Source organism: Dicentrarchus labrax, unplaced genomic scaffold, assembly GCF_905237075.1.
Source record: "Dicentrarchus labrax unplaced genomic scaffold, dlabrax2021, whole genome shotgun sequence".
NCBI lineage: Eukaryota > Metazoa > Chordata > Actinopteri > Moronidae > Dicentrarchus > Dicentrarchus labrax.
In genome coordinates, this window is record NW_026136711.1 from 28,742,746 (window position 1) to 28,769,401 (window position 26,656).

General features: G+C 39.7%; 1 protein-coding gene across 2 annotated transcripts in view; it reads left to right on the forward strand.

Annotated features, from left to right (window-relative positions):
- LOC127371062 (membrane-associated guanylate kinase, WW and PDZ domain-containing protein 3) overlaps positions 1 to 26,656 on the forward strand; it is a 118,655-nt gene that overhangs the window by 71,177 nt on the left and 20,822 nt on the right. For both annotated transcript variants that reach the window (XM_051413636.1, XM_051413635.1), the window contains exons 2-6: positions 7,133 to 7,249; positions 15,533 to 15,652; positions 21,037 to 21,243; positions 24,208 to 24,376; positions 26,364 to 26,443. In XM_051413636.1, coding sequence (XP_051269596.1) covers positions 7,133 to 7,249; positions 15,533 to 15,652; positions 21,037 to 21,243; positions 24,208 to 24,376; positions 26,364 to 26,443 — 693 coding nt within the window. The remainder of the gene's footprint in view (positions 1 to 7,132; positions 7,250 to 15,532; positions 15,653 to 21,036; positions 21,244 to 24,207; positions 24,377 to 26,363; positions 26,444 to 26,656) is intronic.

The following is a 26,656-nucleotide window of genomic DNA, read 5'->3' on the forward strand; positions in this document are numbered from 1 at the left end:
GAATGTAGAGAATGCAGAAAAAACAGAAACATACAGAGAGGCAGAAGAAAAACTGAAAGTATAGCTGTCCTGGGTAATGCTTTACGCTGCTTGGATTACATTTTTATAATGATCATTTACACAGTGCCTTAGTTTTCATTTGTTATATGAATTATATTATATGAATCAGCCCCTGTTGCTGTTCATTTTTCCACACTGCCTGGCAGTATTGTACATTATATATCAGCTTCTAACAATTTGTTGTACATGGAAGGGTTGGGCCATATTAATAAATCCTCTATCACCTAATTATAATATAATTGTATATCACAACAGGGATGTACCTCTGTACATGTGTCACTACTCTCTCCCTGCCATCAAGGTGTTCAGCTCACCTGCACTGACTGGCTCTCAAATCAGTCAACCGCTCTCTCTCCCTCCCCTGGCTTTCATCCTGTTTGATTTTGTTGAATTTAGTTCTTCTTTAGTTCTTTTCTCTTTTAACTATGTACATTAAGTTATGTATTTTTAGTTATAACTCACACATGGTCTTGCCCCTTTACCCAGGTTTGTAGCTGGGGTGTGATAATATATATACTACATATACTATGCAATATGTATAATATAATGTAATATAATACTTTTCTGAAAGAGCCATTGAGAAAGTGCCAGTCTAGCCTATAGTGCAACCAAAGGGAAGTTTACATATAAACAGCATGAAGATGACAAATTCATGTAGTTTCAAGGTATAATGTATCATCATCAATATTAACACATTTCACAGTTATAATACACAATATATTCAGAGTCTTTGGAAACTTTTGGACCGCTACTAGAATTTAAAATTAAGTTTGGTGAGTTTGAACAATATTCAGAGACTGTCCTCCCAAGAAATATGAGAACATCAGCCCAAAAACTACATATGTTTACATTTAAGTGACAAGCCCTCTGGTGGCCATAGGAATTATGACTTATATGCAAAGGGAGAAGTATTGTGACATTTTTGAGCCACAATGTCTGCTGAGGCAGGAGGTGGTGGTGGTGGTGGTTGGATAGGTAAACAAAACATCAAACAGAGGCAGCTGTCCACTTTTTCTTCTTATATTTCCCTAATCCTATAGGTGTTTTTGTACCTAAACCTAACCAAACCATTACCAGTGCATTAGAAAATGCTTATATGTATCAATTGGAGGGCGGTTATAGAGGATGTACTTGGTATACAGTTTTGAGTTCAGATATTTAGCTGCACTCTTAGATGCTCTAGGTTTGTAATGGCTGAACAGGTCAGTCAGGTTTACGGGTTAAGAAGTAGTTAAAATAACCTCCTACTTTTAAAAGTACATAACAAACAACGTATGCCTTTTTATAAAGTAAATTCTAAAGGATCTGTTTCTCCTCTACTTCAAAATGTTCAACTCGTTACACAGTAAAGATCAGATGCCGTACAGCAAGTGTCTGGAAGTCCCTTGTGTATCTATTATAGACAAAAGAAATGAGGGTGTTCAGCCTAATAAATGTGTTACATGTGAGACGCAGAGATTGCAGTCTTTTGCACACATTCCAAGCATACATGTGCATACAATGGCTTTCCAAATGTCTTTGGGGAAAATATGTACAATTTCTGCATTTGGTCTTTCTATGAGATGACCCAGTGCACTGAACAAGGTGTCAGGGAACAGCTCGAGACCTGATGACATATTCCCTATTCAGAGGACTGTTAATTAAGTAACATTCAGACAATAGAGATAATGACCTCCCAGTAGACTTCCCACATGCCTCAGGGAGAATGCCACAGAATGAAATGTCGCAATAGACACCAGGCGTTTGTTTGCTCCTATTCACTGTGTTTGGAAAAAGAACCATTGAGGAAAAAACAAAAAATGTTCCATATACAGCCATGTTACTTCAAGAATAGTTCAACCATCTGGGAAATATGTTTATTTGCTTTCTTTGTGAAGATGTTTGAATGAGAAGATTGATGCCACTCTTGTGTCTGTATGGCAAATATGAAGCCACAGCCAGCACACGGTTAGCATAGTAATATAAATACTGGAAACAGGGAAAATCCCTACTCCAGGCCAAGACACAATCCAGCATGTAACCCCCCGTAAAAACCACAACATGTACTCTTTAAATTTTTTTTTAATTCAACAAATTCATGTATAATGTGTCAATGAGCTTTAGAGGTGCTGCTGGTAGAATTTGGTACCTTTGGACAGACCTAGGCTAGCTGTTCGCCCTCCGTTTACAGTCTTTGTGCTAAGCTACTGTAAAATAACTGGCTGCTGGCTGTAGCTTTATCTTAACCTTACAGATAGAGATAGTCTCTATTTTCTTATTTAATTCTTAGCAAGAAAGTCAAAAGCGTTTTTCCCAAAATGTTGAACTAATCCTCGTGTTTCTTGGTGGCTCACACTAGGAGACATGTTGTGGGTATAAATTTATTTTTATTCAGTTCTGTCTCAGAAAACCAGCTAATCTAAGCCATTTGAATTACAGTATGCAGTTTTGATGAATACAATTCTAATTGATTAGCATATTAAAATAATGTATTAAATATTGTAAAATATTACACATTCAAAATAGCACATTCAAATCTCTCCTTTTTTTTTTAAATAACTGATTTTAGAAGTAGATGAGGTGCAGTGAGGGAAAGTTGGTGTACCACGCAATTAAATTCTCATTTTTTTTCAATTAAAAAATCATGAATATAATTGATGGTAGATTTATTTTCTCTTTCTATATTTTTAAGGATTATTTTTTAGGGCATTTTTGCATTTACTGGACAGTTGGATAGCTAAGAGGCAGACAGAAAATGTGTGAAAATAGAAAGCGGTATGCCATGCAACAAAGGTCCTTACCTCGAACTGAACCGGTATTGTTTTGGTTATGTGCGCAGTAACCATTTGGCTCCCAAGGCACCCCAATTTTCCATTTCCCTTTCTTTATTGCTTACAGTGATTTCAGTACTTCACTTTAGAAGTGACATGATTTCTTTTCAGTCTCATTATCTTACATTATCAGTTTCACAAAGTGAGAGTGCATTTTTCAGTAGCATACAAACAACAGAAGAAATTTCAGTCGATGACATGTGCTTGTGTGTGAGAGCGAGTTGTGTCTTGAGCTTGGAGTGTTAATCTAATTTTGTGGCTTCTGAGTGAGGTGTTGGTCTAAGTGAGGATGTTAACAGTCTGTCGCTTCACTAGGGGTGCCAGGCACTGCTTCCGTCACTGCAGATATTTTTTCTGAGCCTCCAGTTTTTGAGAGGAGGAGTACTGCTGATGCCAGGTGAAATGGCAGCAAGGTGCTCAAGGATTCCTGTGGGGGACCTTGTTCTTTTCTGACACATCCTGTGCTGTCACTTCATGCAAAAAGGACATGGTAGCAGAGACGAGCAGAGGATATTCAGAGGACTTTGAGTCTAAAGCAACACTTTAACTTAAAGGGATCCATCTGTTTGATTAGTCTACTCTGATCCAATGTGGGGGAAGAATACAGCTCACAATATAAATGACAGGAAATAAATTAAGGACATTTTTTTGACATCACAATGACTGCACTATAGTGGAATAAAATGAAGAAAAGAAAATTAAACTGAAATTGTAAAAGTTGAGAAAAGTGAGAGATTTGTGAAATTAGACCAAATGTCCCCTCTTTTGATTTTCTATTGTTAAAAGACAGTTGCTGTACAGTATGTTCTGGCTGTAGAGGAATAACCTACAAGTGAGTGGATGGCTGATTGGGCACAATAGAGCCCACTGAGTCCTCATCATCACAGAAAAATGAGGCCTGCTACAATAGCAGTGTTATCTGTGGGGAGGAGGGATGAGAAACTCTGATGTGACAGCCTCACTAACAATCTCTGACAGGTCCCAGGAAGCCACAAAGACCACACTGTATAACTGTACTTGTACCACAATGAACAGATCAGAGCAGTCTGTTTGTGTGGCTTTGTGTGTGCATGTTTTTTTCCTATTATTTATCCAGTGAAGTGTGACTGAGCATCCTTGCTCTACTGTCTTACACTCAGAAACACAGTTTACACCTGGTAGCTCTACTGTCCAGCCACAAACATCTACTGCTGAGGACTGTTGGGTACTGATTGTTAAGCCATGATGTGGGCATGTGTGAATTAAGGAGAACTGTAAGAAGATTTTATCTTGCTTTCATCATCAAAGAGACAGTTTCATCATCACAAATGCAACGTTTTTAGCCTGCAATTAAGGGTTCAATATGTAGAGTAATATTTGATGTGGATGTGGTCGTGTTCAGGGAGATTTTGAGAACAGGAAAAGATCAAAAACTAATCAAGTCAAGTTTATTTTTTAAAGCCCAAAGCCCTCACATGTAACGTCTCAATTGGTATAAAAGCCCTCAACATCAATGATTCCTGACCCAACCCAAGCTCTAAAAGAAAACAGCTAAAAAGAAAATAACTGTAGGGAGAAAAAACTAAAAGAAGGCACCTGAGGAGGAAAATTCAAAGAGAAAGATCCAAGACATAGAAAGGAAAAAGACATTTACAAAAGAGTAACCATGTCATTCGAAGGGTATGGTTTAAAAAACTTACCATGGCAGGTGTTAATTTCTGTCTGATTATCAGTCACATCTTTTCTCCCCTCACTTTGTAATGGCTCAGGATTTGCTATTTTCTGAGTTGTCTGCCTCATATCTGAGGCTGAATCATCTGCATCAATACAAGATGTCAACAAAGAATAAGAAAGAGACAGTTTTCAGTCATGTTGAAAGGTCTTCTAAAGATCAACTGCACAGCAAATACTATGACTCAATAGAGTAAACATCACTGGAAAGCCAGCTGACATGCCACAGATGATTTGTTTAACTTTGTAAACCCAGGATAACCAACAGTTTGATGAAGATGTAATTACCAAAAATCTGGTATGTTGTGGTTGTAAGACAAGGCTATTTTATTGATTTGAAGCTAACTGTGTTGAATCCTGCTGTATCCCTAGCCTTCAAAAAGCATATGGAGCACATGTAGTTTGTTGAAACGGCCTTGTTTTCCTCTTAATTCCCTTGTGTGGGAGCTGAATTTGAACAAAAAGAATATTCTGGGACAGTTTTGAGATGAAGCTGCCAGATTGGGCCTTGGTTCCCCAGCCTCAGTCTGTTTGTCTGCTAGACCAGCTGTGATGCAGCCCTCTTTGGAGAGGCAGACGGAGAACATGCAACCTTTATTCTGAAAAGCCAGGCCCGTCGGGATGACGGCTCCTAAAACAGAGTCATGGCAGCCAGGACTGTGGACATGTGGTGCATTTTGATGTGAGTCACAGCCTCCAAAACTTGAATTGACAGTAAGTTTAGAACACAAAATAATAGGTTTGCTGTGGTGTCACAATAATGTCCTGTGTTGGTTCCTGACTTGAGTTGAGCAGAAAAAGAGGATTTGAGGGCTGAGAAAGCTTGCTGAAATATTCCCAGAGCTCATCATTATTCTATCACCCCTCTGTAGTCAAGTACATCTCCCCTGTCTATTAGCACATACAGTACTTCTACAGTAGCAACATCTCATCTTTAGTCCTGCTGATTGGTATTCATAGCTATGCAGAAAAGAGCCATGCTGAGCAGAGTTTGGTCTGTGTGTGCAACAGAGAGGGAAAGAGACAGAGAGAGAATAGGGGAGAGAAATGGGGGGGGGAGTGATTACTTCTCTGTAGTCAAACTGTTTCAAAGCCTACTCTCCCCTCTCTGTCAAGTGATGAGGCTCACACTGAAGCTGAGGGCAGGCAGACACCGAAGATCTCTTCCTGTTTTCCAAACTCCTCATCATGTTCTTTCAGAGAAAAACTTTTTTCCCTGCTTGTGTATGACGACTCTGAAGTCTTCCTCTGCCTCAAACTTTGCATGAACTTCCTTTGTTTTTACAAAGGCTTCTGGGAGTTGAGAGCAAAGGCGAAATCTTTTCAGATTTTCTTATGAAAATCTCTGGCGCCTCACTTTTGAGGTTGTGGCATTGCGCATCTTTGGTGAAAAGTTTTTGAGGCTTGTTGAAACTGTACAGACAGTCGAGCATGAACATAGCATCCATCATCTGTCACTTAGCAGTTTGGATTTCAGATTTGTTGCTTCAGATGAATGAAGGCAGTGATGACAATGAGTTCAGCTCAGTCCAGTTTGTTCTTGGTATTTTTAACAAGCTGTTTTCACTCAGATTGGAAAATAATCAGAGAATCAATCTAGTACAGCCTTGTGCTCCCTTTTCCACACCACAGTTTTAAGTGTTTCTAGGTCAAATATCCCTCTGTACCCTAAATCTCTATTTACCTTTAATGATTGAAGTGGATTTCAAAGAAGAGATCAGAGTTGAAAAATCTGTTTAACCTTCGTCCTCCCCCTCAGCTACAATATGACCCTCAGTGATCAAACTGGAATTAAAAGGTGAATTAACAAGGATTTAAACACTAAGCTAGACTGAACAGGTGGTCATACATGCTGTACATACAGGGATAGACTGTATGTATAATGCTGTGAATACTATGTCAACAATGAGTGAAAATCACATGGTATACCAAAAAATATATTTGGATGATTTGGTGAATTTTGAGTTCATCCAAAGGGCTTTGAGAGGGTTTCATTAATATGACCTCATCCAATCAGGAGGATGCTTAAGAGTAACCCAGTGTCACACAATCTGAAAAAATACGCTACGGGGCAATACATTTTTGATAAGAAAGGTGATGGGTTTTAACACTGGATAGCTGTGACCTACTAAAACTGACTGCTGACCTCTTCCATAGAACAAAATCATTCTTTTTTTTTAAATTTTTTTTTTTCGTTTGTACTCAATATGTATGGGTTATATACTCTGTTTTCATATTAATGTTGTTTGCGTGACCTTTAATGTGCCCTCATGGAATAAAAAAAATGGTATTGAACTGAATTTAACTGAATATATTTAAAGGAATCTAGTATATGATATTAAGCACTCATTATCTACCAGAAAATTAAACATATGCTATAAAAGGGTAAACGTTTTGTCAAGTAGAAAACCAGTTCTATCTAGTTCTGTGGTATTGATCACTTTGTGACGGTACATGTCACTTGAATTGATTTCATTTTAGACATAAACCCTAGAGAGAGAGCACCTCTGTGTTTTTATTGACCCTTCATGCCTGTGCCTCTGTTGTTGCAGGTAAAGTATTGAACACGGACCTGCGCCACTACCTCAGTCTGCAGTTTCAGAAGGGCTCGCTGGACCACAAGCTCCAACAGGTCATACGGGACAACCTCTACCTACGCACCATCCCCTGTAAGTACACCACACAAATCTGCACATGTAACTAGCATTCACTACTCTCAAAGCACCTACAAGCACAAAGCAAACCAGGAATGTACAGTATGACCTACTTTCAGTGCATATATGCTTTTATCTGAAGCACCTTATGGGAACAATGAGGATGCTCTGTAAGCTTCACACAGCTGGAAATCCAACCCGCTAGAGCAGCGTTAATGTGTTCCCTTACTTACTTCCACTCACACTGCACTCACAAACACTTTCTTACTGCACTTGCACATTGTCATCCTCTCCCAGCTCTCTGTCACACATTTTACAAAACACACACACTTCAATGTCACCATAGCAACCCAACCAAGGACATCTCTCTAACCCCCATGTAACTTATTTACTTTTGTACCGTATCATCACAGTGATCAAAGTCATATTCTTTCCATAAATAACCCCGCGTTTTCTCTCTGCTGCTCTGCTTTCCCTCGCTGACATTCTGCTCAGCGGGGCCGTCACCAACCATTATTCTTTGCTGAAATCAGTAATGGAGTGGTAAATAAAAAGGTTGGTACTGTGGACTGCCAGGAATCACTGCAAAGAACAGCAGCTGTATACATTTTCAGAGTAATAGTAATTCATACCTAATGGAAATGTCCATTGATTGCACTATTTTCTTAATGAAATATTAGCATTGCAAAACAGCTGTTGGTCTAACAATCTGTTGAATTGCTCATAATAACATACCACCCTTTATCGCTGCAAAGAGTGGAAATGTTTTATGATGTCACCAGTATTTGGAGTTGATAAGTAGTGTACAATTTACCATTACAATGTGATGGAGACAAAAACCTTGTACCTGTAAAGTGTCGCTTTCTTTTTTTCTTTTTAGATTATTCAAAGGGTTTTATAGGCTTGAATCTTGCAATCTTTTAAGTGAAAGCATGCAAATTACCAAAATTAGAGTGACAAGGCTGTTAGTACAGTAAAGGTGCAAATTAATATCCTGATTAATGTTTGTGTGGGTTGCAGAAATGCAGGTTATTTGCCACAATGGTGCAAATGCCTCCAAATTTAGAAATACCATATCTGTCTGCTGCTAATGTAATTTACACTCTGAATTTCCTTTTATACACAAAGATGATTGTCATCTTAAAACGGTGATTTTTATTTCATTTATTATAAGAAAACAAACTAAATTCAATACCTCTCTGATACATTCCCTCATAAAGTAATGCTACTTGATGTTTAAAGATATATTGCAGGAGAAATTACAGTGGTACAGGATCTGTAATTCTGAAACTGTGATGATGTTGACACAGATATTTTGGTCTAAATATTTACCACGTCCTGTTAAAGAGTGACTCTGCTCAGAGGAGCATCATAATTGAGTGTAGTCAAGGTTTTAGTCACATGCAGAGCGACTGCTCCTGAGGCGATGACAGACTCTTAGGCACAGCACTGTCACAAACAAGCAGCATCTCTGCTCTCTACCCCCAGGGGCTGCAAGTTGCTTGTTCAGAGGGGACTTGCATGCACAAGTGTGACATTTTTTTAGGATGTAAGCTGCTTACCTTTCATGTATATTTAATTTGTTTGTTTTTTTGGGTGTGTTTGGATGTTTTTAAGTCTTGGAGAGGGAGAGTCTTACTGACCCCTCCACCACCTCTTCTTCCCTTCTTTGCTTCGTTATCACTGTCTGTCATCACTTCATTTACTCACAATTGCTTTTACATACTTGGCAGTCACGTTCTGAGCTTTACTATTTCCTGGCCAGTTCAGTCCAACTTGAATTGTTATTGAATTTTTCTTTTCAAAGCTCAGTTGCACTGTAATATCTCATTTTAGCTACAGTGGACAAAGGATGATTATAGAGCTCACAAAACCCATGCCATCAGTGATTTCTCTTCCAAGGACACAGCAACCTGTCTTTCTTACCTGATCTCTCCTCCACACACAAATGCCCACTTGCACTGCTTTCTGTCACCTACATTCACCTGTACACACACCCCAATCTTAACTACCACTGCGAACATGGCTTCTTCTTTTTTCATTTACAATAGTGGCAGTCGTTGAGGTTTTATGGCCCGTAACCACCATTCATCATCGGCAGCCAGTGGGCTCGCTCCATGAGTCTGACTCTCTAATCCCCAGCTTGAATTACTGTCTTAATGAGCAAGAGACCAGGACTTGCACAGTGATGGCACCTCCATCATTCACTGGCACGCTTTCAGTCTCCCATCCTTCAACCTCTCTGTTTCACTTTCGCTCTTTCTCTGTTTCAATTACTCTTGTCTGCCTTTTTTTCTTTTTCTTGGTTTACTCGGGATTCCTTTCTGCACCTTACTTCATGTTCATGAGTTGATTTTGTTTACAAAAAGTAGAAACGTAATAGGCATTTTTAATTAATTGGATTAACCATTGTAATATGCAAACAAAACAAAAAATTCAATAATTTCAGTAAGATAAGATCTTCCTTTATTGATCTCCCTCAGGGCAAGTTCAAATTGGCACAAAGAAAGAAAATAAAATACAATCAAATACAATAAAATATGAAATATATACTCTATATACAATAAAATAGAATATGGAAAGCCTATGTATGTCTGTACATGTGCAGTGTTTATAAATCTGCAGTTCTTATGTTAGATTTAGTGAAATGAAAAATCTAAGCTACAATGTAAAATATTCACATCTCAAAATCAGGTGCATTAAGGTCCATATATCAATTTCACCTGATCACCTAAGCCATAACAATAATTACATTAACATACAGTATACACATTACTACACATATTTCCTCAGAAACTTTTAGAATATTTACAACATGCAAAGTCTGAAATCCACTGTGTTTGGGAGCATCAATTCAGTGTGCATTAACTTGCTCAAAAATTAAAAGCATTCATAAAAATAAATAACTACATGCTTTTCCAGTTCCATTTTATATTATACTTACTTCTGCAGACCAAACTGACACTAACCACAGTGGACCACAATGCAAAGCAGACATAAGACAAGGTGAATGTTGAGTAATGGGCTTGTCATTTGCTTTTTACTCAACTCCCAAAACTCACTTTATCTCCTGCTCTTACCGCAGTTATTCTGCTCCAGCAGCTTCACCCTCTAAACGTGCTACTTGACTTTTATCTTCATCTTTTTGGCACTGGAATTTGCAACGTTTTCTTTTTTTTTATTGTGGAAACTTGAGGTAGAATTATACAAGACAGTTTGAGTTAGTAGTGGTGTGCCACAAAACTACAAATTACTATACAAAAGAATTTCTTGAATGTGCCGAACATCACAAATTGCTGATAAATGAGCATATCTGAGGGTGGATTTATACCCAAAATGTGTGTGACAATCATGCAAACAGCAAGAGGATTAGCAGAGGGAGTTTGTGTCACTGTGCCAATGGTCCACTTTACTTAACTACCAGCCACACTGCTGTACTCTCATACAACTGCAGCTAATCTGTGCTGTCCTACCAACACTACAGGGTCAATTCTGCTGAGCCACAGCACTTTGGGCCCATAATGAAAGTATTAAATTCTACTTTTAGGCCAGTTATAAAACCTAAAACAGGACTGTTCAAATTAAAATAAAGAAAGAAAGAAAGAATAAAGACAGGCAGTGAGTGTGGTCTGTAATGGGGGATAGGAGAGAACATGTGAAGCTGGGACACAAAGAGAGCAAGGTCTTTACTGTCTCCTTCACTGGCTCTTGGGATGGGTTTCATCTCATTTGGACACTGGAGGAGGCTCTCAAGAGCTCTGGAGAGGACAAAGGAGGAGGATTTTTCTAAGAGCTCAGGGTCACACACAGTCCTTCGAAACCCCGCTGAGATCAGAGATGGGCAGAAAGAGTTTGATCTCACACAAACGCTCAGTCTCACTCACTTATCGACTTTTGTCCAAACCCTCCCGTCACGGCACCCACTTTTATCAATGGCTCAGCTGTGGACACATTGAGCCAATGTTGGTACTTGGACATGCATGCATGACAAACTGACATTTGATGCCAAAACTGACTGCATCTGCAAAAAGACCAACCAGAGACTTTTCTTGAGAAAATTGAGGGGTTTTAATGTTGACCAGTCGCTCTTGAAAATCTTTTATTCATCTTTTATCGAATGATTGATGAAAGATTTGTTGGTTTGGCAACCTCAGTATCAGTATCCAAAATAGGCTGGTGAAAGATTAGTTAAACTTTGCCAAAAGACCATTGGCACCAACCTGAATGATCTTGCCCATGTTTATCAAGTTAGAGGCTTTAAGAAGGCAACACCCTCTTCATGCACTGTTGACTCCTGCCATCTGAGAGGTACACATTCCCTCGGAGGGCCAAATCAAACAGATACATGCAGTCATTTGTTCTTTCAGCAGTTGGGCTCCTAAACAAGCTGCTGTAGACCTAGTTGCTATTGCAAACATACTTTAACAAGGACTGATGGACTCTTAGTGCTTTTATAGCTCGTTGCTAACCCTATTATGATGACATCTACGGTATATTTATTATAAAATGTATTGTGTTTTTTATTGGTTCTGTTTGTGTTGACTACTGTTTGCAGACCAAATTGCCCCTCGGGGACAATAAAGACCATCAAATCAAATCAAAATCATGCACACACTGACGTAGGTACATGTGCACAGAAATGCAGGGATGAATTGGTACATGGATTGGACTCATACAGCTGTACGCTGAAGTTTCTGCCTGCTTAATTTCAACCATTTCAGTTCTGGGTTCCTTCTTCTCCTTATACTCCTTGTCCTCCGTCAGTTTATTATTATATATTTTATATATATATATATATATATATAGGATTAAAGACAAATGGTAGAATGTTTATATGTAAGTTGTTTTGAATTTCTTGTTAAATGTTAATAGCTATACTCTTATTTCACAACACGACAACAGCAGAGGAAGCTATTTGACACAGCTTTGCCTCAGTGTCTTAAAAGCAACCACAAAAAGAAAATAACTAAAAGACTTTGGCTTTGTAATGGTCCGCTTTCCTTTCTAGTTCTCTCTTTCTTTCTTGCCATTTCAACAGTAAAGCCCTAAGCCATCTTTTTTTTTTTTTTTTTTTTTTTGAAGTACCAACATAAAACTATGCATGAAATCTCCATGTTAAATTTATGGCCTGCCATTTCTGACTGACTACCTCTGATGTTCCCATTGTGACATCCTCTCAGTCCAGACGGTTTGAAAAATAGGTCTCTGCAGTGCACAGGCGTGAAACCTTGCAAGACTAAAATGACAATTTGTTTCAGTCCAGGATAGACAGACTGGTGTAAACTGTGGCTTTAACCACTGTGCATGGGCGTAAAATTAAAGGAATAGTTTGACATTTTCGGAAATGTTTGAAATGTTAGCTTCTTGCAAAGAGTTAGATGACAGGATTAATTCCACTCTTATGTCTGTCCGGTAAATACAAATCTGCAGCCACTAGCTGATTAGCTTAGCTTGGCATAAAGACTGGAAACAGAGGGAAACAATCTGCGTCATCAGTTTAATCTGTACTAAAACGGAAGTGTAGAAATGACAAGTTTTGGCTTTATTATTACATATTATATATTGTGAGGTTGCCAGGCAACCAGCGCAAACTCTGAATTATCCCTTTTGGGCTTCGTTTTTTTCATGGATTAAATGATTAAAGCAGTATAACCTGTTAATAGTGAGCTTTAAAGATGTGGGTCCTGTTTCCAGTCTTTATACTAAACTAAGCAGCTGTTAGTTGTAGCTACATGCTTTCTGTTCAGACATGAGAGTGATATCCTCTGATATATTTTTCTGCAAGAAAGCAATAAAGTGTAATTCCCAAAATATCAAAATATTACTAATACTGTAACATGTGCTGCTTTTCCCAAACCGAAATTCATTGGCTGTTCTATTACCAACACTGTGTATAATTTTGTATTCTGACACAAAATCTTTTTTTTTTTTCCTCTGATAAAGCCTTTCACATCGTCACCCCTCTTGCCTGGTTTAATGAACTGCAGTGTATCGACCCTTTTTCAACATACACTGAACATTTAGTTTGAAAGACCAGCCTCCAACAGTTTATTTGAAAGCATATCCTAAGTCTCAACGGCTGTATTTAAATGGAAAGTACCACTTGATGTTACAAAGTTCTGCTCTTAAAGATTTGCTGCTTTCTCTCGGATGTACCCTCAAAGCTCAGTGAGCCCTCATTATATTGTCGCCGACTGATCCACAATATAGGGGGCTTATGGTATATATCTGTGTGACATCTAGGATGATGGCTCAGGGAGATACTTGGCAGGTACATAACTGTGGCTCAAGTAATTGGGCTACAGGGGACATTTTTGAGTGACCAAAGCCAGCGACGGCAGGCAGACAAGTTGGTAATGAGAAGCAGCAGAGTCTGGCATTCTCACACACGATGCAATGTCAACGGCTTTTGGTGACATAAACTGTGGTATCAAGGCGCACTGTGAAAGGAAGCTCCTCTGATGGTTTTTTTCTTTTCCAAACCATGCTTTTACACCTCTGCGCGGGTGCAGAGAAGCTGTCACAGTCCAATTAAGCGAGAAAATATAAAAGTGGGAAAACAAAAGTGAATGGCAACATAAAGCTATTTAATAGGCCATTGGGCCAGCACAATCTGCACGGCAGCTTCACTGTTAATTGGCACAGACTCTACAAGTGTCAAGAATCTAAAGATGCAACAGTATATTTCAATGAGACCATCATAATTGTATCAGAATATGCTATTGAAGACTGTTTCAGTGCAACAGATGCATACTGTTATCAAACAGTAAATGCCCTTTAATGTATAATTAATACAAAACAGTGCTGCTGTTTGTTGCTGTTGTATGCAGTTATGCCAAGGGTTTCTTCTCCCTGTTTTCGTCTCCTTCTTGTGCTGCTACAGGGCTCCTCAATGCACTCTCTTTTGCTCCAACACTAAAGTCGGGTTGATTAGAAATTTCAAATTCCCTGTTTTTATGAATGTTAATGACTATTTATGTTAGCCCCTGCGATTGACTGGTGGCCTGCCCGGGTGTTTCCAAGCCTTGCTCCTACCCTCACCCCACTGAGCTCCCTCCTCTCCCAGCGGCCCTGAAAAGGATTCTGATCTGGAGAATGAATGTGCTCCATAACCATGGGTGACAATAAATTTAGGTGACAGAGATTGTCATGGAATGTATCACAGATGATTGGTTCATGCTGTGTGCTTTGTTCAGCCTCCCATGCAATAAATAACTGCTGTCCTGTGTCCCGTTCAGCTGAGGTTATTTCTTTGGAGTTTACAAGTTTGGTGACACGCCAGCTAATTAGCCTTGAGTGCAGTAGTGGCACCGTCCTTTTTATGTATTCATGGAAAATGGTTACATAATACTCATGCTAATGTAATCATTTGGTGTCCATTTGTGCCATGTAGATATTCATCCCGGAAGGAAAAAAAAAACTCCCGTCGGTATTGAAATAGACTGTGGCTTCACCACAGGAACAATATCTGCACTCCGAATGGCCTCCTGTCATTTGCATTGACACTGCCCTCTGTGTGACTGAGTGAACTGAAACCACACCAGGAGGTTACATAACCCATTGCTTCCATCATATTTCATATCCCTGATTTACTTACTGTTTTCTTCATTTCAGCTGTAGCCAGTACATACATCACAAACCTCCCAATAATAACTTGTTAGCAGAAGCTCCAGTTACTCATAGAGGATTAAATGAATTACGCCCCTCAGTGCTCTACAGTCCTTCATCAATTATCCATCTTTCACAGGATGGCACCAAGGTCTTTTTGAGTTTTCGTTCCAAAATGAGCTATCCTTTTGAAAAATGTGCTGCAGTCTTGTAAAGAGATAGATCACAAAAACACTGTTACAACTGGATTCTCTGTATCTTATGGATCATGAATAAGGAATGTCAGTTAAAGATAGTTCTAAAAAATGGATATGTGTAGTAAAATTGCTCTTTTAATGTACGCACACTTATTATGTATACACATACACCAGAAGACAGGAAGAATATGCTCGATAAACAATTATAGCTGAGTGGTTGTACTTTGCTTTTGCTGTGTGAAATCCTTGAAAGTGTTTGTGTTTTACTTCACAAATTCACTTCAGAACCTTTGAGCTGAGAAAGCTTTCAAAGTTCTTTCAAATTTAAAGTCATTAACCTAAAAACAGCCCTGTTTCTTAGATTCTCAAAAGTTATCTCCACCTAACAGCAACATTTTCTACACTCCTGTCATATCTACACTTGTCTACACTTGTTTATTTTATCTAAAACACAATTTGTTTATGCATTTTTCTTTTACTTTTGTTTTTCCAGGCACCACACGGCTTCCTCGAGACGGAGAGGTGCCAGGAGTAGACTACAACTTTATCAGTGTCGGAGACTTCAGGATCCTGGAGGAGAGTGGACTTCTACTGGAGAGTGGGACCTATGATGGTAGGTATCACCACGGTGTTAGGAATATGAGAATCCTGTGTGTGTGGCCGCATGCATTTATGTATACAATTCACACTCATAGCTCTCTATAATGGAGTGAGTGTAAGCTCAATAGTCATTGTCATTATGACTTACAGTCTGCCTTAGTGAAATGTGACAAGCGGGACAAAATGTATTGATCAGTGAAACATGATTAAAGACTTGCTGGAAGTGACAGTCAGATTAGCAGCAATTCTCGCAGCCCTCCAGATGAACTCCAATATTTAGTTTCTCCACACTGTGTGTAGAATGGGCCAAAATGATAGACAGTCTTAATATTTAAATATAAATGGAAATACTGTGGAAATCAGGACAAGGGTGTGAACTCTTTTGTCAGCAGAGATTAAAATAAACCTCACATTTATCAAACAGTTTGTCCAGGCAGCTTTTTTAGAACCAGAAATAACCAGCAGATGAAGACAGGTGCAGGTATGCAGGTGAAGATTTACTGCTAATTTTATTGCAGGCATTCAAACAGTTAATGCGCTAAACAATGAATTACAAGCCGTAGCCACCGTTGTGTTTATAGGTTTGGTATGGCAAATGTGAAAATGATACCAACTACATCCTCATACTTGCAAAACAAAGTAAGGAACAGGCTTTACTTGTTGCCTCTATAGGAAGTCTCTTGAAATAAAAGAAAATCCACTAAATTATACGGTGAGCACTTAGAAACTTTCTACAACTACTACACAGATTTTACAGGCTCTGCCTTCTGAAAATGTGCTCATCCTGTATGGGAATTAAATACACATGCACATTTGTGGTCTGTGTCTGTCTTTAAATTTGCGTGTATGCTCATGCTTGTATATAATTGATGTTTTTTTATGTGCATATGCGTGTGTGTAGTGAAAGCATACATTCTTTATTTGTCAGTACCTAGGATGTACTTCCCTCTGTCTGTTTCTGTGTCTGTGCCAGTGCATCTTTGTCAATTCTTGCCAATATGCACTAGATATTCACACAAGCAGCTGTAGCACCTGATGGTGACCTTATGTAAACCAGTCAACCTGCTGATCCCACCGGCTGGCTGCACAGTGACACATCAGGAGGTCCCACTTGTGTTCTTACTCTCAAGTCATGCTTTATTTATGGGATAAACCAGCCTCCTCTCTTCCCTCCCTCTCACAGACACAACCAGTAAGCTTTGGCCCATCACAAGCATTCAGGACTTGAACGTTTTTAGCTTTTTAAAGTATCTGTCCTCCTCTCGACTGTCTTCACTCTTAAAAAACTGCTTTTATAAATGTTCATTTGACAGCACCTGGCTGCAGTAAACATGTCAGTGTCAGTGACTGATATTTTACAATAAGTAGACAAGTATGTTTACACAACAAGGGATATTTCAGCTTGGCGAGCAGCTAAAGTATTTACCATTCCTAACACCTTATACTACAATGGAGCATAAGCAGTTGCCCTGCATTGAGAGGTCTTGGAAAGTCAGACGGTCGCAGCGTATTTGTGTCATGAGAGGATTGGAACAGAGGATTTCTCTCACATTGCGCAATGATTATGGCAATAACATGATAATCTTCCCGCTCTCTTTAAGCTCATTCTTTATTACTGCAAATCCAGGCTGCTGTGAAATGGGAGAGGATTTTTTCTAAATGCTTTAGGGGCAACTTCTGATCGCGTGAGTGGACCTTCTCTGCATCGTTCTTTCATTCACATTCAGCTGCTCCTTGTGCTTCCTATATGGAGAATTTAAAGATAAAGTGAAATCCTCATCCCTAGAGAAAGTGCCTTATGGCTGAGAGTAGCATGTGTTTCTGCATATGTGTATTTGTAGAAGTGTGTGTGTGTGTGTGTGTGTGTGTGTGTGTGCGCGCGCGCGCGTGCGTGTGCATTTATAGATGGTGAAGTGAATATTCTAATGTATGATGGGCCTGTCGAGGCAGGTTCTTCCAACAGTCTCTGATCCCTATGATAAGGTGTCAGTCCCACTCCCCACCCCTCATCCTGGTAGCATGGTGACAGACACAGATACACACACATACTGGTTTGAGCACACACTTGCACATCCTTGCACGAACAAATCCCATCCCTCCTTGTGTCAGGATAGATCATCTAAGAACTCAAAGATCAGGTTTCAGGAGCTGCCAAGTCGCCCACAAGCTGTCCTTCATCTGTGAGCTAAAGCCAGGCAGGATTTACACCTTTTATAGAGAGGTTGACCGTGGGTAGAGAGGGAGAAATGGTAAGTAAACTGAGGAACAGTATATAATAGAGAGAGAGAGTTGATATAGAGGTATGCTGAGCTCCTCAGTTCCCCATGGAAACCCACTTTGCAATGGAGGCAGGACTGCCTTGACTGTGCGCACGTGTGGATTAGCTTCTCAAAAGTTGGAAGTTTCAGTATGGGATCCCTGAAAGAGAGAAGTGAATACTCTGATAGTGGCTGACCCCCCTTTCTCTTCCTCTAAAACCCAGTCAGCACAAGCACTGTATGGCTACTGTGGCAGAGAGTGTTGATCTCTCCATAGCAGCACAGTAAAGTAAAAGAAGAGCTGGAAGTAATTGGATTGAAGAGTAGGATTTACTCCATTTGGTTGGGTTTGAAGTGCAGCCTATTTTTTCTTTGAAAAGAGGAAAATAAACAAGGTCAGGCACCCTCTTCTATAGGTTGCATGGGTCATATTCCTTCTGTGAAGAGCTCATGAATTACCTTTATAAGTGTACAGCAAGTGAGTTGTGCTCAAGGTACTGAGCTAATGGGATTCTTAGCTAATCATAATGGTCTCACTAATAGTCCCAAATGACTTCCCCGAATGCTCATTATGTTAATGGTTCATGTATAATGTTTTTTCTCTACCTAGAAAATATTTTGTGGGAGTCATTTAATGCATTGTACATATAATCTGAACTTAAACACCCTCTCCTCGACTCTTTTATCAATCATCCTGCCACCCCCCTCCTCCTCTCAAGAAAGGCTAATAGGAGTTCAGGACCCAACACACAAGCATACTAGCCAGGTTAAGACTGTTTCTATGGGCTCTCATGCTGGCTGCTCCATATTGGTCCAAAGGGTCCCAGGTTGCCTGCCAAGCAGACACATCAGCCATCTGCGCCAAGCGCTGGGAGCGAGTCTTTCTGGGCTTCTGGTCCCTCCTTAGTCTCGGCGCCTCTGAGGTTCAGGTTGGGTCATTCTCTGAGAGCAAAACAGAGCAGCCAGACAAGAACTAAATAGTCCAGTGCAGTGAAGTGCAAGACTGGAGGGACAGCTGCCAGGAAAATGAAATTATGCACACATAGAGAGGAGTTTTTTTTTACTGACAAATGACAACTATAATCTGCAAGCAGTAGCAAAATTACATCAAATCGAGATCCACTTTAAATCTGTTGTTTTGGAATCCCCATTGTGATAATGAGTTGGATTTTAACGAGGAAGGAAAGCAGACCTGGATATTAAATTGTATGCGAATGGTAGTGCAGAATCCATGAATTAGTAGCAGTGTGTGGTGGGTGGATGGTTGTGTGGCCCTGTGCCTGTGTAACTGTCTGTTCATGATCTTGGCTGGATGAAAGTGTACTCATGACCTTGTGTAGCTTATGGATATTGCCCTTGACAACAGGAGTCTTTACCGGTAGCTGATTCCACCACCATGAAATTGCTTGCACGCACTTTGAAAGAGGAGGCTCAGTCTTCCTGGCTCATCAACCCTGTGACACGAGGATCACAAGTAACGTCGGACAAGCTCTCCTGCTCATCAGCTTATGAGGCTTCCCTCCATTTATAATAGCAAATGGTGCCACAAATCTTCACTGACACGCTGCTTTCACACACCTCTATATCTGCGACACATTTATCAGGGGCCAAGAGACATGTTTGTAAGTAATTAATCACAGAGGTAGTGTCTGGCTGATGAATGTCAGCGTGTGGCAGGAGACAGGCGGGGATTAGCCAGCAGACCCAATCTCTCCTTTCTATCGTTGTGCCACCCCTGTTAATGAAGCCATCTTTGACAAATGCGGATGAGTGTCGCTTAGTAAACACAGAGTCGAACGACAAGGGTGGGGGGGGCAGGCTTTCATCCAGCCTCCTTCTCCTCCTCAACATCCCTACTGCTTTGAGGAAGATGAGCATAGCTGCATTAACCCAGTTTGCCGTGTATTGTAGGTGGCACGCCTGAGGAGATGAGGCCTTGCTTGAGATGGGCTCACTTATCAAAAAAGCTGTTGTGGTGTTACTGTATCGTGCTGTAAAGCTGCTGGAATGACTGTGATGTGCTCCTCAGAGTCCTCTGTTCTTCCTGGCATGCACGTCATTGTCAGCTTTCCTTCTTTGTACCAAGCTATAAAAAGATCTGGAGCTGATAAATGCTGCTTATACAGTACAGCATTTGTGATGTCTACATGTTCACAATTAAGTACATCAAAGGTTCATAATACCATGGTCCCATTCGCAGCTGGGTCCAAATGAAAATAAGTTCCAGTTTATGAAGGCTAATTAAATTGCAGAAAATCCCTATTTCCCAGCGGTATCTCTCCCTATTCTTTAATTAATCTAATTATAAATCACAATTTAGCTGAATAAATTCAATGTGATGATTGCTTATTGTGAGAACCGAGTAAATATTTGACCTTACAAATGGATTGCCAAAAAATTTATTTGATATTATTGTATAAAAACATCCGACAGAACAGCATTTAGCAAACAAATAATCATAATAAATGGCAGGCATAGAAATTAGTATGCACATTATTTATAATCCTAATAGAGGTTGAATAATTATTTATTCTACGCCTAAATTGAGTTCCACATACTGCTCACCAGCCATACATAGATGGATCACCCCATGAGCTAAATGAGCAAATCATTTAACAAAGTTTTGCACTCTATCCCGTCTCTTTACGGAGCACTGTTATCCCACTGAATATTTATAATCCGTAACGCAAGGTTTTTCTTCATTAGGAAGAAAAGCAAGCTGAGAGATAGATAATTGCTGTATTCAATGATCAGTGTAATTAGTTGCTGGCAAATTCCAAGCGAAGTGATTTTAATGTTACATGAGTCATGACAGCCCTGTGGTGCAGTTATCGAGGGAAAACAAAGCAGGGGGTTAAGAGACGTGAAAGTCATGCAGAGGAAGCAGACCTCTGAAACCTGTAAATAGTCAGCCTTGAGTGCTAGTGTGTGACATTTAGAGATTTAATTTGTGATTTAAATCAGGTGAATTGGAGTGATGTTAGACATGGTGAATGATCTCCCTAACTGTGTCTCCTTCCCTGCTCTCTAGCTTCCTTTTCTGCGGCTCCAAATCTCTTTGCAGTTGCATTATTTTATGAGTAAGTCTATCTCATTCTTATCTTCCTCTTTCTGCTGCTCCCATCCTTTACTCTGTAAGGTAACTACTATGGGACCCCAAAACCTCCGGCAGAGCCCAACCTGGTGCAGCCTGACCTGGTGGATCAGGTGCTGTTTGATGAAGACTACGGTGGCGAGGTCCCCAGGAAACGCACCACCTCAGTCAGTAAGATGGACAGGAAGGACAGTGCGGTCCCTGAGGAGGAAGATGATGATGAGAGGCCACCACTGGTCAATGGATTGCCCGGTCAGTAAATGTCAAAGCACAGAATGTCATTTTAAATAACAGAGATTCTGCTATACTCTGTTTGTCCTTTGGTTGTGGAATTGCCACATTAGGTCAATGTCAGTGTCTGTTTCTCCTGTAAGACATAAAGGCTTTGGCTCGTTGCAGATTGTACACAGTTTGATGGGCCCGATGGGACTTTGAGGATGCTACAATACTGCACACATCTTAATATGTCACATAAAACGGCATTAAAAGATTGTTTCACTACACCCCCTGAGCAGATTGATCTCCTGTCTTAAGCTCTTCTACCATCCGTTTCTCATTCATCAGTCAAGGCTGTAGTTTGCACTCCTATATCAAATGGTGTTTACACATTTGTTTTCCTAATTAGAGGCCAGGTGAAGATGATTTATTACACAGAAAAAAATGTATAATATATATTAAAATATATTATTTTTTGTGTTTATGAGCTAACATGAGACTTGGATTTAGAATGGATGTGTGTAGAATTTAGTTTGTGGTACCAATAGTAGAGGAGATCCAAAGTTTTGGACCTGATCTGAAACAAAACTATGGAAGACCTACCAGAGGCCGATGTTTCCACACAAAGAAAGGCACCTGAGGACTGCTAGAACAAATCCTAAAGATAATTAGATCCAATCAAAATGCAACTGACCTAAACAGACAAACAACTAGAGAGAGAACAACAGATCTGATTCTTTTATCATTTTTGCCATTTGGATCTTTGATTATTTTGTATTTTAGACATATTAAGACACAGACCTGTGGCAATAGAATGGGACCGTCTCTGACCAAAGTAGATTGAATATAATTAGGAGCCAACCTGATTTGGGTCCCAGGTCAGGCCTTAGTTACTATTAAGGCAGTCCCATAAAGACCTACAGGTCACAGCTTTAAAAAATGGATTAGGGCTGAAATTATTGGTCAATTAGTTGATCGACAGAACATGAATTGGCAATAATTTTTATCATTAGTTAATGCCAGTCAATTGATGGTTCCAGGTTCTTAAATGTGAGGATTTGTTGTTGTTGTTTTCTTGTCTTAAATTATAGCAAACTCTCCTAATCTCAGGGTTTGGACTGTTAGTCAGACAAAATAAAACATTTGTAAATGGCATCTTGGGCTCTGAGAACTTAGCCATTTTTTGACTTAAATAATAAAGAGACAAAATTATTTATTGATTAATCGAGAAAATAATCAGTAGATTAGACAATCATGAAAGTAACTAGTTGCAGCTGTCACAGACCTCACTGTCAGCAGTTATATCTCAAAACCCGAGCCAATAAAACCAAAAATATCTGTATGCCTAGATAGAGATAGAAATTTAAGTGTGAAAAAACAAACCATTTAACACTGATCTAAGCGACATTTATTGACACATGGCTGACATCCTGCCCCCAAAGTTCCCACACATATTCAAATGTGCTGGCAACACTGTTAATAAATCTTCCACTGGCAATGACGTTACTGTTACCTTCTAATATACTGTACCACAGGTCACCTTGAGAAAGTCTCATCCAGAGAGCAGGACACTGTGTGTGTGATCAATCAGGACAGCTCCTCGGCTCTCTGAGGAACAAATCTGTCCTTAATGCTCACAAGGAGAACAGCCCTGCAAAAGAAATAGGCCACATACTGTGCACCATACCTGGATTTTTATTGTAAGAGAATTGGGGTTAACATTGAGGCAAGTCCAAGCTGAAAATGGAAAAATATTTTTTATTTTTTTTTACAGAATGAAACATTGTTTTGACAGTCACGGCTCAAACACTGCTTGCTCAGCTGTACAAAGGATTCACATAAATCCAAAGTCTGTTTACCCAACCGCTCTGTCATATTGAAATCAAACACAAAATGATGCCCAGACATCCAGGAGTTCTTTTTATGGAAAGAAACCAGTCACAAATGGCTGCTCTGCTACAGCCCCTCAGACCAGCCATAGATGGGCAAAGTTATGGTCGAATGAAAAAAGAGGTTAATGGAAAATGTGAGCTCTAAGTCTCTGAACTCTTGACTGCAGCTTTCCCCCATCTTTGCTCAGACTGTCCTTATCACTCACCCTCTCCTCCCTGCCCCCCCCTACAGTCCCTCTATAACCCATCTGACTCGTATCGTTGAGTGCGCCTTCACCCTGCTGTGAACCTGAGGACCTCCGCTCTCCTTCAGGCTCATTCTCCAAGTGCTTACATGGCTTGAGCGCACCACATCTTCAAACATGCACATGCATATATTCTCTGTTTGTTTGTACCTGTAAATATGGACCACAAGTATGTTTTAGATGCTGCAAATAACTAATATCGTAGCAATCAAATGTTCAATGTAACATTCAGGTGGCATGATCTTTAGGAAATATATCCCCCAGAAATGCTTTTGTGTGGTGTGCGTAACATCTTTTTGCATCATCCTCTGTTGTGAGGAGGTTAGCTCCACATTAAAAGAAAGGGATGAAAAGCACTTGTGTTTCATCCCTTTATAACCATCTTCTGAGGGAAAGCATGAAGTGCTAAGTGAATTAGGAAGGGCTTTGTTGCATGTTTCATGTGCATTGTAGAGCAGTTTCTCATTAAAGGGGAGTGTGTCTACAAATGCAGTAGAATACATATGCGAGGAGCAGCGGAAAAGTATTATCATACAGTAACCGTCATAGGGCTCAAAGGGCCCATTCTAATGTGAATCCCTGCCTCGATCATTGCAGCCCACAGGGAATGTACATATACACATAGACATAAGCATGAACACTGTGTGCACATGCAAATGCAAAACAGCCCTTTGGCAAACACACTCACTATCACTCACATGCAAATCCTATGAGTGACATCAGCTCCACTCCCCTGCAGCAGGCAGGAAACCAGGAGAGCAGAGGTGTACCTGCAGGCTAACTGTCCACTCTTTCTGCTGTTTTCTCCCTGTTTTTTCCCTTTAATCCATCCTTTTACACTCTCTCTCTCTCTCTTTCTCCAGAGCACAAAGACGGGGCAGACTGGAGGAAAGCGGTGCCCAGCTACACCCAGTCCAGCAGCACCATGGACTTCCGCACATGGAGCTCTCTTCCCCGCGATGACAGCTTGGAGCCTCTGCCCCTTAACTGGGAGATGGCTTACACTGAGACCGGCATGGTCTACTTCATAGAGTAAGTGAAAGACACAACCCATGGGTCATGTGACCATTTAGTGCTGAAAGTGATTAATTAAAAACATTTGTAGTTTCCATCCTCTTCCAATATTAGGGTTTACAGCCAATTGGAAGATGACACCTGTGGCCTTTGAGAACTTGTACTGGCAGTGTAGGCATTCTTTGAGATTTTATTGACTAAACAATACATTTTTAAAAATCAGTATATAAAATAGATTTTTTATTTTTAACCAGAATTTGTAAAACACTTTGCTTTAGGCTGATAACATTCATTTAAAAAATTACATTTTGCTCAAAGAGAAGGACAGAGACAGTAACAGCAATAAATCCTACCTTCATGGAAATTATAATGTAGTCATTTTTATTAAAACTGCTTGCTTGCTTCAACTTGTTGAACTTGCTATGGTAATTTTGGAGGCGGTGGTTTGTGGTTATGTGTTTTTAGTCTACCCTAATTTATGTAAATATGTTGGACAAACACTTATCAGTATAATGCAATCATTGTCAATCATATTTTCTTTTTTTATTTATTCTTTTGGGGCAAAATAAATTGCCATTAAAAGACTTCAACCATGAATTGATTCTGCTAACAAGAACTGGGTGAAAAGTCTCTTTATTCCCACGAATACCATAAAATATCAAATATAATACCATGAATACTGGTTTGCACAACAGATGTGTATTGATCTGCAGGTAAAAGTAGTCCCCACCAAATAAAATGCTATTTTAGGAAATTAGTCATCTTTTATATATATATATATATATATATATATATATATATATATATATATATATATATATATATGAAACTACTGTATATTTTTGTGAGCTAAGAGTTGCATTGTCAGTGGGAACCAATGGGCCTGGGGTGTTTTTCATGGGATTTGAATAATAAATAATAATACAATAATAATAAAAGCTATAACAATAATGAGGCTACAAATACGTATGATAACAGCTTCATCGGGTAAAGTGCAGTCTGTATGCTGGATGATGTCGATATTTAGGGCAACTGACGACTTGAGTGTTGACTTGTTAATTATATCATCTTACAACGGCAGTGGGATATGTTGCAAGATGTCATGTTAAAAATGAGAGTGTTGTTTGTATATCTGATGTCACACAGCATTGTATTTACTGCTATCTTCTTTATGCATAATGAAACAGATAAATGTTTCTGTCAGTATCTAATCAGCCTTGCAGTAATGTTAGGTTTGTGATCTACAAGTCACATCCTTTCCCATCACTGAATGATTAAGAAATGGTAGCTCACATTCAAATACAAGGGAAAGACAGGGTGAACACATACTCATCCTTCCACAACAAACATGACTGACAGGAGTTCAAATAATTCGAGGCCCCTCGCTCGAATAAAGTTCAGAGCTTCAGGAAGGTTTAAATGCAAGATTTATTCCCTGTGACTCCCACAGTTGCTTCAGTTGTTTTCTTTAACTAACATAAAGACGTGTTGAGCTCTTTCGCTAAACCAATCAATACTTTGATTTTAGAATTGAGTAAACAAACCTCTCTCATAGGCCTAAACATGTATGGGTGTGCATACATATACTTGTGTGTGTGTGTGTACAAGCCTGTGTGTTTTATTCATATTTGGCTCTAAGCCACTTGTCTCTGAAGATATCAGAAGACCATTGTGATTTTCCTCCTGATTACACACCCCAGTTGTTTAACACATTTGAGGATAAACGAGTTTGTCATGTTTCACATTCAGAGGGTTTTTTCTCCCCTCTGAAAAGGCCACCTCACCATGAACACAGTTAAGTGACAGCTGAATGTAAACCAATGGATTAGATGTTTGTTGATGGATCCACTAACACTTGTGCATGAGAGCGTATTACACAGGAGAATAGGGTTTTTTTTTCATCGTGGCACCTCCTTTTGTTGGCAACTTGTGCCTCAGCAGCGGTTTCTCTGCTGGCACAGGTCTTTATTGTTGATATTCACTGGCTGCTCTTTGTGCTCCACAGTCACAATACCAAGACAACCACATGGTTGGACCCCCGCTTGGCAAAGAAGGCAAAGCCCCCTGAGAAGTGTGAGGATGGAGGTATGTAGACTGCACTACTCAGCCGGTCTACTGAAGCATACTCTCATTCCATTAACTACTGCACGTGCATTTACATAAGAGCATACCTTGATTGTATATGCCCCAGATTACATGATCCATCACTGCACACACTTTCACATATTTAATTAAATAATCAACCAGGGTAAAATATGATTGTGTAACTTCTCTTTGAAATGACATGTCACCTAAGAG